Here is a 15,159-nt window from a genome sequence, read left to right on the forward strand (position 1 = left end):
AGAAACAGCTTCCCCCCCCCTTTAGGAAAGCTTGAAAGAAACTAAAATAAAATTTCCAAAACTGCTTTGCAAAAAAAGTCACTCCACACAGATGCTTCCACTTATAGAACTTGTCATCTACTTTGTATCATCAGGCATTTAGCACACCCAAGAACAAAATCATGACATCTCTTTAGTTCACGTAGGAGTAAGAGATAGATAACACACTATACACCTTAACTGACCATGAAAAGATTGTTTTATTCCATGAAAATATTCTCAACAGAGAACACTATCTTAAACAAAGCATTTACCATTAAGAAATCAACATGTGCACAAAAAGAGTAAAAATTACTGAAAAATTAAAGATTTCTTTTGGACAATTCACATGTTCAAAATTTAAGAATGATTTAAGAATGATTTAAACTGTGCAAGTACAAATGTCTGTCCTATTGTAATAACCCACGTACAGGTTGCACTATGCCACGTGAAGGACACCTTGCCTCCTACGGAAGCAAATCCTGCTTTGAGAAAAACAAACAGTAGCCTGAAAAGAACAGTTAGTCCTTACAAGAAAGCCTTAAACTTTGCCCTCTGTGGCCGTCAGCCAAAAAAACACAAGCACTTCAGGCTTTGTACAGAGGACAAACACAGCCAGATCACATTTCCTCCTCATTGCTAACCTTTAAAATAAAAATAGCACTAGATTTTAAAACTACTTTATGTAGTCTGTCAGTATTGAATAATGTCACATTATATAAATAACCCTGTAAAGAGATTCAAAATCTAAACTTCATAGTTCACTAGCCTCAAAGGTAATACGCTATATGTCAGCTGTGTAACAGGGGTGCACTTGATCTTATGAAGGCATTAACTTTCACACAATTGTCATTCAGCTTTAGTATAACTGCTAGTAGGATTCAAATAACACTGGGAAAGAATTATTAAAGCAGTCACACAGCTTCTAAAATATTGCTTAAAATCCAATAATACACAGACCCATTTCACGTTCTTTCTTCCCTCAAAACAGTAAAGAACAAAATTAATGAAGCTTCTGTGGTACAAATATCCCCCCACCCATGCCCATCTCCCTATTAAACACTACTAAGAAATTAGTTAAGATACAAGTCATTAACAGAATCACAAATGCGAGGCAGGACAACATGAGCAACAGGCGCACTAACAACAATTATATTTACAAGTATAAACATACAGGAATTTCCATTGTACAAGTAAAAGTGCACATAGATCATTACAAAGTTTCACTAAATTTTATCTGGTTGAAACAAAAGCATCACTTGGAAACAGACTACCATTTTAATAAGAACATGGTCACCCCAAATTAAAACACAATGGGGAGGCGGGGGGGGGGGGGGGGAAGTCCATAAAACTTCTCCTAAAAACACTGAGTAAAGTAAAATGGACTTGGACATGTCTTTAGTCTGATGCATAAATTTGAAGATGCACCATCACACATGGTAGAGCTCTAAAAGCCACCTACCAAGGCTACATCGGCACCCGTGGCAGCGCTGCCGAGTTAAAGGAGGTCGCACCGAGCTGACACATAAAGCCCTTTGTGGGATACTGTAGTGGTAGTGTTGGCAATCGACAGGTTTAGGCACTCTAGTTTAAGGCAGCATTTGAATGGAAGCAGCTGACTTCTGACAACAGTCCTGTGTCTTGAGGTGGTGAGGATCTTGTGTGTTTATTATGCCAGGATTTCAGTGCTGACTATAGATTCTTCCCAGACTGAGGTGAAGATGGATCACGTTTCAGAGTTCTTTCAACCGGGCTGTAGGCTAGAGCAGAGATGTTTTCTTTTTCTTATCACAGACACTTCAGGTCCACAAACTACTTCTTCATCATGCCCAAACTGGAATGTTTGTAGTGGGGAAGTTATAGCAGCGTACACGAATACTAGGATGGAAACATTAGTGCTGGAGATGTCTGACAAAGTGACTTGCACTACAAATGTAAAACAAAACAAAGGCTTTGACGAGAACAAGGGATTATAAAGACATGCCTGAAAAATCTAGCCCAATCACTCTAGACATGCAACAGGATGTTAAGCAAGCACAGAGGTGACGCAGGCAGACACTGACAAATGGCGAGGGTTCTAACAGACGACGGGTCTAAAAGCCAATTAGAACAGAGCTGGGATAGACAGTCCTGTTGGGACAGCCAAAGAGAAGACAAATTTAATGAGAGCTCTGCATTCTTTCTGATTTAGACATCAGTAAAAGAAATGGAAAAAAAAGGTTAGCCATTTTCGGCTTGTTCCCTTTATGTGAATAATTGTGAATGACCAATTTAAGGATTGGTATTACAGTGATTTTTTTAAAACAATGTATGGAAATGATAATGAAGTTAGTTTAAAAAAAAAAACAAAACAAAAAACGTCTGCATGCACTCATGCAACTTGCTTCTCTCACTCTCTGTTTGAGCCTGACAACTCTAATACCCTCCCCCTAAAAGCAGCTGCATGTAACCTCCTTCAACATCTTGCCCATTTCCTCAGAAACCCTCTTCAGGAACCTGTAGTCCAGGAGGAAAAAGAAAAGAACAATTACTGAAGACCTTTGGTAAGACCAAAAGGGGTGTTCAGTTTAAAGTGTCTGTCCCCAAAGTGTCTGTCCTAAAATTATTTTACAGTCAGCTATGTGAGAACACCAGAAAAATCTGGGACATGAGCAAAATTAAAGGACCAGTCTCTTAAGTGCTTCCTCACTTTACTTCCCCACATGACCAGCACTGCACAATCCTTTATGGTACAGTATTTCCAACAAATGCTTGTTGAAATTAATGGGAAAAAATAATCTTGAATTGATGATTTAGCCAAAATGAGGAAATGCCCTAAATGGTGATAAAGATATAGTCATTCAACCCAGTCAGTCAAAAGTTTTCAAAGTAAAATTTGCCAGGACTTGCCTTCAAGATTTCCTCTCAGTGTACTTAGAATCTATTTTCCTACGTATAACTGCTAAATGCTAAACAATCACCAAAATGGTATTTCCCCAAAGACATATTCAAGATGAAAAATACAAGCATTAATTTGGAAGGAAGCTTATACATTATTAAAAATTTGTAGTATACTAGATGAAAATATTTTCAGGTCTCAGAAGAACATTTTATTCACTCAAGAGCTGGACCAGGTGGGCTTATTTTGCAAGTCTCTTGATTAGCCTACTACTGAAATAGATTTATGTTCAAACACAGGTTCACCTGTGTTTGAGGTGCTTGTTTTCTTCCTTTAGGAAACCAAAGCAAAGAATAGGGAGGAAAATGAAAATGACTGTATTTCTTATTCTTTCAATAAGCCAACTATGACTTTCCTTCCTAAAAACTGTAGCTACAAAAACTCAAACTCCTATGCTAAACCACTCTTTTGGGAGCCAGCTTTCTATAGCATTTCAGAGCAGTTTTACTTATTTAAATTCACTACAGTCACTGTGTTTTCAGAAGCAAAGTGTGTGTTGGGTGAAGGGGGCTTTCTATCTATGGATTCCTGCCCAAAGATCAAATTCTATAACTTATAAGGCAGAAAAGCACAAATCTTTCACAGAGACTTAAGCAGGACATAAAGCAAAAGGCATCAATTAAGCTTCACACCAATGTCACTCAAATGGTAAAACATCATGAGAACGGTTTCTTGTGGTACTATTCACATCTTTAAGATAAAGCCTACACTCAGCTCACATAGTGAACAATGTATCTTGGATGCTCTTTAAGTTTTCTTATGTTTTCCCACCCATTGAATGTGTTTCCATTTTCCATTATTGTTCCTATGTCATACATGTCACAAAGCTGCCTGGTTAGTTTAGATGTAAGTTACTGCACCTTTACTGTTTTTCTCTAGAGTTACATCTATGTATGATGTGGGAACGTAGCCTTCTTCACCGTTCTGTCTCCGAGCTCTTGTCCAACCATCACCTTTGTCTTCCTCAATGATGTATAGAACTTCACCTTCTTTCATTGCCAGGGTACCTTCATTATGTCCTAAATGAGAATTTTCACAGCACAAGTGTAATTAAAGTAATAATTTCGAGTAAAAGTTACAAATACAACACAAAACAACATGAAACTCTACTAGATTTCAACATACCTAGAACCAAGAGCCCAGTGACAAGATCTTATTAGCAACAGCTCTATGATGCTTTTGTAGTTTATCCAACACTTTCATATATAACACTATCTCCCTGGAACTGGACAGTGGCCCTGGGAAACTGGCATTATTAATATCACCCCCATATAACAGATGAAGTATCTGAGCTCAATGACATTATATGATTTTACAGGATATTCTAACTCCTATTTCACTTCTCCAACTCTTTTCCCAAATCTGAGTGGCACTGCTGTCTAGAAAATTCATGACGTGTAAATCAGGAAAATATTAAGACTGTGAGAGGGCGGGAAGAAAGAAGAATATAGTTTTGAAAGAGAGCAGACAAAAACACAGGTTCACCTCTGGTGACGGTGAAAGCAGAATAGTCACAGCCACAAAGCACAAACTTCCTTCAAAACCTCATGAACCTCAGGGCTCTCTTTCTTCCCCATTGCCAACCACTCCCAACCCACTTAGCAATAACAGTTTTCACAAATCAGTCTTCATTTAACATGTTAAATTCTCTAGGTCACATTATAGCAAGCCCTTATTCAGTATTATTTTCTCAGAATGAGGAGTAATTAAAAACTTTACTCAACTTTAAAACTAATACAACGGATGGGTGGGGAAGGACCTTAAGTCATATGCCATTTTATAACAATTTATTTGTGAAAGTGTTACTCTGCTCCTCAGAATTGAGGAAAAGGATTTTTCAAGTCCACAAGCATAAAAATCTGTAAGAGAGAACCACAATGTCTTCCTTCCCTCACAGGGATTGCTCCCCACCTCTCACAGGGGAAGGATGGCATAGTCAGAAGCTACTACATTCTCTCCTTTTCTCACCAGAAAATATGACGTACAGAGTCAAGCTATAATAGGGACATTTAGCTATGCCATTTGCCTTGTACCTGTCTCTCAATGTTAGCAAGTTACAAGGAAGAGCTTATAGTGGCATCCACTAGACTTCCACTTCCTAGGTTCTGAGCCACCTGCTCAAGCTGCTTAAATTTAGTGATTACATGTAGCATTAGTAAGATCTCTGGGGGAAATTAAATTCTGTATCAACCAAAGTTGACAGTCAAATAAAAATCTGTACTAGGATGCTGATAACACCGGTAATTTTCTTTCAGCGTCATGTATAAAAGAAAAACCTCTATTTGTAATACAGTTAAACAAAAATATTCATACTAATGAGCTGGAATTATAATTTTCTGACAATGTATTATTTAGCTAAGGACACCTAAGTACATGTTTCAGTGTATACAGACTTTAAGGAACCAATGTTATCAAATACAAAAGAAAATCATACCATCAAAAGGGTAGATAGCTTTGCAGTGTCCAATAGCAGGCAAGGGATCGTCATCTTCAAATTCATCATCGAACTCATTGTGATGACCATGTTGTTGGGGTGGCCCTCGGACTTCTTGGTTTGCATCATCAGTGTAACTTCCCTCAGGACTATAAAACATAGAAGTTTATCTCATCAAGTATCACAAAGATGGAAACTTTTCATGCTATCTGAAGGTTGATCTCAGGATCAATTCACAGAACTAAATATCAATGACACAGTTCAAATTAAGCCTTCATTTTCTTAAATGTTTATGATATATATAAATTGCCTGCAATACAAAATGCTTCTTTGTTGAAGTTCCTGAAACTAAAAAATTACAGTGTTCTAGGCATATGGCATGCATTCAACAAATAGGTCTATCACTGGGTCCAGAGATAAAATGGAGAAATGTAGGGAATACTTGCCTTTCATCATTCCGGATTTATCACCTCCTCTTTTGGCAAAAGAACCCTAAAATTCCACAGGAGACCCACCCAGACCCATGGTCAGTTCACAGACTTCCTGGGGAGTTCTGTCCTGGCTCCAGAGGGCCCGTCTCAGCACAGCACTTGTGTGGTCAGAGTGAATAGTTAACGAGTAGGCTTATAACCTGGTCAGATAGAAAAGACCCACAGAGACTTTTCCTTAGGACTGAAGAGAAGCTCCCTCCCTTCCTTTTCCACTGGACTTGGACCTGGAGAAATATGAGCCCAGTGCTTTGGAAGATCACCATATGAAGCCTTCAAATGAAGCCAATATAATGGAAGGTAGAACTGTGAGGTGGAGAGAAACAGTCCTGCGGATATCATCTGAGCTCTTAGACCAAGCTCTCCCTAAAGCAAGCCAATAAAATCCCTTTTCATATTTATTGTCACTGAAAGCAAAAAGACTCCTAATAAAGTTAACTTCCAATTAAGCATGCTAACAGGGAGGTTAGTAAAACTCAGAAAATCCAAAAGAACAGATAAACCCATAGGCATCTTTTTCCTTAAAATACTTTTTAAGTCAAAGAGAGAAAAAATGTTAATAATTTTGCTAAAGAATCAAATAACTGAACAAGATAATGGAAAATCTGTATGATCAGAAATTAAAAGCACTTTTAGTATGCCTAAAAGCCACGTTCTTAAATAACACAAACAAGAGATTAGATTACTTTAATCTAGGTTTTAACTAGTAAGAAAACCAGTATAGTTGTGGGTTTCTCTTGATATACAGGTACTCTTTCAAAAAGTGGTAAGAGTTTGAGAAGGAAGAACTAACATTTCTCAAGCACATACTGTTCCCAGATATTTTATTATGAGGTGCTCTATGTACATTACTTCATTTATTACTAATAACGCTATATGATAGGTATTTTATTTTTCTATTTCAAGTTTATGCATTTTTGAGATAGAGAATGGGAAGGGGAGAGTGGAGGAGAGAATCCCAAGCATGCTCTGTGCTGTCAGGGCAGAGCCCGATGCAAGGCTGATCTCACAAAAGGGGAGTTCATGACCTGAGCTAAAATCAAGAGTCAGACGATGCTTAACCAACTGAGCCATCCAGGCACCCCTGTATGATAGAGATCTTAATCTCTGTATTTTAGGAAACTGGGACTCAGAGATCATTAAAAATGACTTGCTCAAATTACACTGTAAGTAGTAACCAAGATTTGATACTAGATCTCTCAAATTTTCTCTAAGGAGAATTCTAATTTGTTGGCTCTTAGTGGGGGCAGAGTGGGGAGAGACATATACACAGAGGGGGAAACTGTCACAAATGGTATGAAAGCATGGAAACTTAGCAAAATGCCTTTTGGAAGCTCTGACTCAAACTAAAAATATTGTTTTTTCCCTCACAAAACTTTGAGCAATTTAACAGTTAAGTTTTTCTTCGGCATAAGCCATCCAACTCCATCTAAACCTTAAGGGAATCTTCCCAGGTCTGAGGAGCCTATGCCTTCAGACAGTAGCTCCACAAATTTTCTATGTTCATACCTTTGTTTTTGGATGCATGACAAACTCGTGCTCGCTTCGGCAGCACATATACTAAAATTGGATGCATGACAAACTAGAACAAACCAGCAATGGGAAATTTCATATTTTATGTGTAACTACTGTAAAGAAACAAAATCATTTAGGTTCATAAGACTAACGCTATTAAAAGCCAAACCCATTACATCAAGGAAGAAGAAAAAGAACTGTATGGAATTTAGAATGAATTTTAGAACAAAATTTAGAACGAAATTTAGAAAAAAGTGAAAAAAAATTTGAGGGAAAAAAATACAAATAAAATGCAAAAAGTGACCTTTCTCGTCCCTGTGTTACAAGATGATTTATGTCACTGCTATGTCTTCTGTCTCCTCTCCCACCTGTTTTGCCTTCAACTTCAGAGAGCCAAGCCTTAGGAAAAAAATAAATAAAACTGGGCTTAGTAAGTATTCTTAAAAGCTCAAAAGATAGTCTACAATTAAAATGTGCTTTGAGTTTTTATAATTACGTAATTCTTAGAGAATGGAAACCTTTATTCCAGTTTGACCAACGATCAACTTCATAGCTGATAAGCATAAATGTTTAGTTTTACATAAAGTTTTAATTAAAAAGAAAAACTTGAATGAGGGACTAATTCTAAAGACTATAGACCATAATGATTCCTTTCTTTTAGATAGTAACCCTAAAATTAAATATTTGAAGATAAAATTGTAGCAAAAATCAATTTATCATAATGAAGTTTATACAAATGAATTTGTCTTAGACAACTGCAAAGTAACAAACCTACCTCATTCTTGTGGATTTCCATTCGTAGGCGGTCAATGTTATTCATGGTCTCTGCTAATTTAGGCTGCAAACTCCCTGGATCCCCCATTTGTGGATTTTTCTCATACACATCTTTCATTTTGTTGAGTGCTTCTCTGAAAATGAGAAGGAAGTCACAGAATTAAATATTCACTTCATATGTTCCCAGATAAAAGAGTTTCATTTGATTTGGGGGGCTCTCATGTAGCCTATCTTAAGAGAGTAATAACATCTCTTTAAATATAGTCAAACATTACCTGTTTAAAGATAATGTGCATAAAGATGATTGTATAGAGTGAGCAATTTATGAAGACCGTCTTAAAACGTTTGGAATAAAAAAAGAGATTTTTCATTTCTTGCTTCTCATTTATGAGATTTTATATATGTAACATACGTAAGTATATATTACATATATGTATATTGTGTGTGTATACACACACACACGTATGTGTCTTTGTACTTATATAGGTTTAATCAAGGACTGGAAGAATATTCCTCAATATTCTTACTCATCATGTCCCAAATCAAATTCATTATATTCCTCCATAGACATATATTCCTCCTTAGTTCACAGCATCTTTGGCCTCCCACTCATCCATGCTAGAAATAGGAATACATCTTTAACTTGACCCTCTCCCAGCTCATTCATCTCCTCCTCATTTCTCTAATCACACCACTGTAGGTTATGTATGCCTCAATCAGCACTGTGACTTCCTCTAATATCTGACATTACTGGCTAACAACTCTTTTCCTTCTTAATTTCCTAGAAGTTACATTTTCTTTTCCTTTCTTCTCACCTCTACTGTCTCATAATGTCCTTCAGTGGCTCTTTCTCAACTTCTGCTCATCCTTTAAATGTGTTACATAAAATGACAGAGGTTTCTTCTCATCTCATCTTATACGTCTTTTTGAAAACGATCCCTTCTACTTTCTAGTTTTACTGAAATATAATTGACTCTACTATTTTAATATCACCTATCTTTAGAAGATTCGAGTAATTTCAGCCTTCTTTCTTTCCTAAGTTTTAGACACTCTGAACAAGTATCCTTTACGGGGTCCATCTAGTGCCTTTTTTTTTTTTTTTAATTCTGTGCTCTTTATTGCTTTTTCTTTTTAAAATAAGCCCCTAAGTGGGGCGCCTGGGTGGCGCAGTCGGTTAAGCGTCCGACTTCAGCCAGGTCACGATCTCGCGGTCCGTGAGTTCGAGCCCCGCGTCAGGCTCTGGGCTGATGGCTCAGAGCCTGGAGCCTGTTTCTGATTCTGTGTCTCCCTCTCTCTGACCCTCCCCCGTTCATGCTCTGTCTCTCTCTGTCCCAAAAATAAAATAAAAAACGTTGAAAAAAAAAATAAATAAAATAAAATAAGCCCCTAAGTGTAGTGCTGAAGTACTGTCTAGTGTTTCTAAGTGCAAGAAGGCTGTGAGATGCCTTATGGAAAAAATGTTATGTGGTTAGATAGACTTTGTTCAGGCATGAGTTACAGTGCTATCAGCCCTGAGTTCAAAGTTAATAAACCAACAGTATATATTATAATGAGTCTTCAAATAGAAACACACATAAAACAAGGTTATAACTGACCAGGTGATGAAAATGTTGTGGCCAGAGGCTAAATGGAGCCTAAACCTGTATTTTCCATTTCAGTCTTCACGAATTCAGTGCTCACAATAACTTTATAGTACATAACTATCACATGCTGGAAAAACTGGACAGCAACATGCAGAAAAATGAACCTATACCACTTTGTTACACCATACACAAAAAGAAACTCAAAATGGATGAAAGACCTAAATGTAAGACAGGAAGCCATCAAAATCCTTGGGGAGAAAGCAGACAAAAACCTCTTTGACCTCAGCTGCAGCAACTTCTTACCCTACACATCTCCAGAGGCAAGGGAAACAAAAGCAAAAATGAACTATTGTGACCTCATCAAAATAAAAAGCTTCTGCACAGCAAAGGAAACAATCAGCAAAACAAAAAGGCAACCAACAGAGTGGGAGAAGATATTTGCAAACGACATATCAGATAAAGGGTTAGTATCTGAAATCTATAAAGAACTTATCAAACTCAACACCCAAAAAACAATCCAATAAAGAAATGGGCAAAAGATATGAATAGATGCTTCTCCAAAGAAGACACTCTGATGGCCAACCAACATATGAAAAAAGGCTCAACATCACTCATCATCAGGGAAATACAAAGCAAAACCACAATGAGATACCACCTCACACCTGCCAGAATGGCTAACATGAACAATTCAGGCAACAACAGATGTTGGCGAGGATGCAGAGACAGAGGATCTCTTTTGCATTGTTGGTGGGAATGCAAGCTGGTGCAGCCACTGTGGAAACAGTAAAAACAGAACTACCATACGACCCAGCAATTGCACTACTAGGCATTTATCCATGGGATACAGGTGTGCTGTCTCAAAGGGACACATGCATCCCAATGTTTATAGTAGCACTATCAACAATAGCCAAAGTATGGAAAGAGCCCAAATGTCCATTGATGGATGAATGGATAAAGATGTGGTGTATATATATATATATATACACACACACACACACACACACACACACACACACACACACACACACACAATGGAGTATTACTCAGCAATCAAAAAGAATGAAATCTTGCCATTTTCAACTACATGGATGGAACTAGAGGGTGTTATGCTAAGCAAAATTAGAGAAAGACAAATATCATATGACTTCACTCGTATGACTTTAAGATACAAAATAGATGAACATAAGGGAAGGGAAGCAAAAATAATACAAAAACAGGGAGGGGGATAAAACGTAAGAGACTCTTAAATATGGAGAACAAACAGATGGTTACTGGAAGGGTTGTGAGAGGGAGGATGGGGTAAGTGGGTAAGGGGCATTAAGGAATCTCCTTCTGAAATCACTGTTGCACTATATGCTAACTTGGATGTAAATTAAAAAAATAAATAAAAATTAAAAAAACATAACTACCACAAATAATGAGAATTAACTATATTACAGTGTTTCATTTATGATTAAGCATCCCATTATACCTAATGTATAATTCTTAACATCAAAATTTAAATCATTTCTACACCTGAAACTAATGTGATGCGTGTCAACTATACTTCAATTAAAAAAAAAATAAAAATCTGGAACGAAACTGCCTGAGCTACAAAAAAACCAAAAACAAAACCCTCCAAAAACTGTCAATCGTGCTATAGTTTAAGCTCCAATTTTATCTTTACTATAAAAGCAGACAGTAAGGCACCAATTCACTGTAATAACCCTTTATTCATCATAAATATCTGTTCATTAAAACAAAACTGAACCAAAGGAAACTTTTTATAAAATTGAAAAAAAATTACAGCAATGAGTCAATGAATCTGAAGCTATAAGTAATCAAGTACTGTATGCTAACTTGCTGCAAACAAAATAATTATAGCCTTAGGTTTCTACTGAGCTCAATTTATGTATCAAAGCAAAATGAAAGTATCAAGGTGTAAGAGGCGGTTAATGTTGGTGAAAACTACTGTTGATAATGAACCATTAAACTGTTTTGCAATATTATTGAGGACATGGACTATTATCATCTAATAAGTAAACTGCAACCTAAGAAACTAACATTTCATTTTCATTTATCACACAGCAACCATAAAATTTTGCAAAGTTTAGGAGTGTATTTTTCCCTCAAAAGATATTTTAATTAGGATATATGATTTTTATATCTTCGATACATCACACTTAAACATATCATTCAAAGTATACCCCGAAAGGAATAATAATGGTAAAAAAGACTTAATAGAAGAATACTTTTGGTCTGATTCTTTTTGTAGTTCTCTGTTAAGTTCATCGATGCGTTGCTGTAGTTTTTTACGTCTCTGTTCTGGTGGCAGATGACTGAAATCTTCCAGTGCTGGGCCCTGAAAAGAGAATCTAAATTATAAAAGACATCTTGAGGAAATTTTCTTTTTTAAATATACCCGCTATAAAATAAAAACACACATCAGTTTTAAGTTTAATTTAAAATTAGCCCCAAACTTTTAAGAAGAAATCTACACAGATATGTGTATGTAAATTAAAACAACTATATTGAACAAAGCTTGAATTCCAGTTTATGAAATCATGAAATAGAACAGGTAAAAATATAACCAGATAAAGAAAATTGGTAATGACCACTATCACATCATTTTCAGGTCTTGGCAGTTAAAATAAATACATATGAACCTTCTTACAGCAACAACAACAAAATGGAAACACATAACATTTCTCACCTATACAAATTATTGTTCTTTATATAACATCACCACATTCCCAAATCAAATACTGTGAATGTTCAGACTGCAAATATGAAAAGCTTATACAAATAAGTAGGCAACTTACCTCACAGAGATAATCTAACTGGTGAAATATATTTTAATATTGCATAGTCTCTGAATGATTACACTTATTAAACCACTCTTTAGAACCAAAACATACAAAAGGTAAAACTATCCACTGTGTGAACTGAAAGTAGAAATTATTCTAATAAGGAGTTTATTTTCAATTATCCTTTTGTACAACCAATAACATACCTCAGTTTTTCCCAAAAGAAAGATAAAATCCAAAGATTAAAGATGTGATCCTTCTTTAGGAAAGATGCTTGATGTTTGAAAATTTTTTAATGTTTTAATATTCAAGAAACTATCATTTAGGAAAAAGTACTAGTATTTAGTTGTAAACTCCTGATTCAAATTATGTCTTTCCCATCTTAAGTGTTAATCATGTCACTCATATTAGAGGTTACACAACAGAGCCAATATTAGCAACTATTGATTCTATTTACCATAAACCCATATTTACATAAGTTTTGATACACTCCAAAAATTGATGATACCTATAACTCTTCATTTTTCTTTTTAAAATGGCGATATGAGGGGTGCCTGAGTGGCTCAGTCGGTTAAGTGTCCGACTTCGGCTCAGGTCATGATCTCACGGTTTGTGACTTTGAGCCCCGCGTCGGGCTCTGTGCTGACAGCTCAGAGCCTGGAGCCTGCTTCAGATTCTGTGTCTCCCTCTCCCTCTGCCCCTCCCCTGCTCACGCTCTCTTTCAATAATAAACGTTAAAAAAAAAAAAATTAAAAGAAAATTAAATGGTGATTTGAAGAATATGCCAGTTCAATTTTTAAAGTATTGTTGAAATGAAACTTATCCTTGCTCTCTGGGCCATTTATGCCTATAACATACTTAGTAGCTTTATTTCACCATCTTTAAGAATGTTTCCCTGACTTTTAAAAAAAGAGAAAACTCACTCTTAGGATAGAACCATGATCAAAGGTTAACATTTCATTAATAACAGAATCTCCAGAATTTTCCCCAAGTGGCCTATACATTATGGATATTCAACAAGCTCACCTTAAAAAATAGGGCATCTTGTCTAAGTGGCTTTGGTTTTTTAATCTACCAAGTAGCAGAAATAATAAAATGTCAATCAACCAAATCTGACCTAAATAAATGAATGGCAGAATTTCCTATGCAAGGTGCCTTTAAATTTAGTGGTCAATTATTAATGTAAGTTGTCGGTTTTAATCTAACTTCAGATGTAGGTTTTGAAAAGTATTATATATGTGCCAAAGATAAAACTTTTAATCTATATATTTTTAAATATTTCTTAAAATTTTGAAAAACTATCTAGTGAAGAAATATATTTCAATGTGGGTATTTTTTGGTATTACAATAAACTCACAATTACCTGTAAGTAAACCTGCCTGCTTCCCACTTACCCCTAATCAAACCTTGTTCTCAAATTTAGTAACAGTAGGTATGAAAGCATTTCTAATATCCCATTTTGACATAACCTATTCTTTTATAGAATTTGAGAGCTAAACACTATTTCCAATGGATATAAAGACCTGTGAGGTATTTATTGACAACTTCTACTACAAGGGAATACATTTTTAAAAGGCTAAACTGAAAGTCTGAAAGAAACTGGTCTGAAAGAGAGTGGTCTACTTTCTAAAAATAAGAAACTATGCAACCCCCAATGATTTGGGGGTTAGGTCTTCACAATGCAGTTCCATTAATGTGATTGAAATGCATAAAGGACCACCTCACTCACACACACACACACACACACACACACACACACACACACTCACCCACAACTGCGCAAGCACATACTATATTTAGATTATGTGTACTTTTATTCCCATTCAGTACTACAGAAGAAAGTGACTCTCTAATGAAATTAGTAGGAAATTTTCTTTCTTACTATTTTGAAAATCTAATGATTCTTGTGATAAACTACAAATAACATGTATACAATCTTTTTAAAAGACATTAAAAATCATTTTTAATTTTCCTTGTGTAAAAATATGAACTTTTGTTCTACCATGTAACTTAATGATTAACTATAATTTTATGCTCTGTAACATGACAAGGACTCCACTCAGTAACATTTAGGAACTTAATAGGTTGATTAAAGTTAACCATATTATTTTAGAATTTTATGACATCAAGAAATACTGGCATATGTTGGACTATGGATCAAATTATAACAAGAAAAGACACATACAAGGTAAAAATGTAAGGTTGTACCTTACTACTTAGTCTGAATTAAAAAAAAAAAAAAAAAAAACCACAATGTTTTGAGTGGCACCTGGGTGTGAAGTGTCTGACTCTTGATTTCAGCTCAGGTCATGATCTTGTGGTTTGGGAGTTTGAGCCCCACACAAGGCTCTGTGCTAACAGCATGGAGCCTGCTTGGAATCCTCTGTCTCCCTATCTGCCCCTCCCCAGCTCATGCTCGCTCGTTCGCGCTCTCTCTCTCTCTCTCTCTCAGAATAAACTTAAAAAAAAAAAAAAAAAGTTTTGAGATTATTTAATGTTGGCACAGTATATAGATCAGCACATAAGGCTTACCATCTTCACCGACCACTGAATAGTTCAATGGAAAACAGAAAGAAATGGTAAATTATTCACATGAAATCAATACAGAAGATGCAATAACTTA

At 35.9% G+C, this 15,159-nt stretch overlaps 1 protein-coding gene across 7 annotated transcripts in view; it reads right to left on the bottom strand.

Annotated features, from left to right (window-relative positions):
• The window catches only part of FNBP1L (formin binding protein 1 like), a 122,699-nt gene that overhangs the window by 349 nt on the left and 107,191 nt on the right, over nucleotides 1-15,159 (bottom strand). For 2 of the 7 annotated variants that reach the window (XM_078451651.2, XM_078451649.2), the window contains 7 exons: nucleotides 15,069-15,083; nucleotides 11,982-12,091; nucleotides 8,169-8,301; nucleotides 7,698-7,792; nucleotides 5,391-5,539; nucleotides 3,817-3,975; nucleotides 221-1,944 (listed from right to left, as the gene is read on the bottom strand). In XM_078451651.2, coding sequence (XP_078307777.1) covers nucleotides 1,763-1,944; nucleotides 3,817-3,975; nucleotides 5,391-5,539; nucleotides 7,698-7,792; nucleotides 8,169-8,301; nucleotides 11,982-12,091; nucleotides 15,069-15,083 — 843 coding nt within the window. In that variant the 3' untranslated portion in view covers nucleotides 221-1,762. The other 5 variants (XM_060623391.2, XM_060623390.2, XM_078451650.2 and 2 more) reach the window with 5 other exon arrangements.

Source organism: Panthera onca, chromosome C1 (assembly GCF_046562875.1).
Source record: "Panthera onca isolate mPanOnc1 chromosome C1, mPanOnc1 haplotype 2, whole genome shotgun sequence".
Lineage (NCBI taxonomy): Eukaryota > Metazoa > Chordata > Mammalia > Carnivora > Felidae > Panthera > Panthera onca.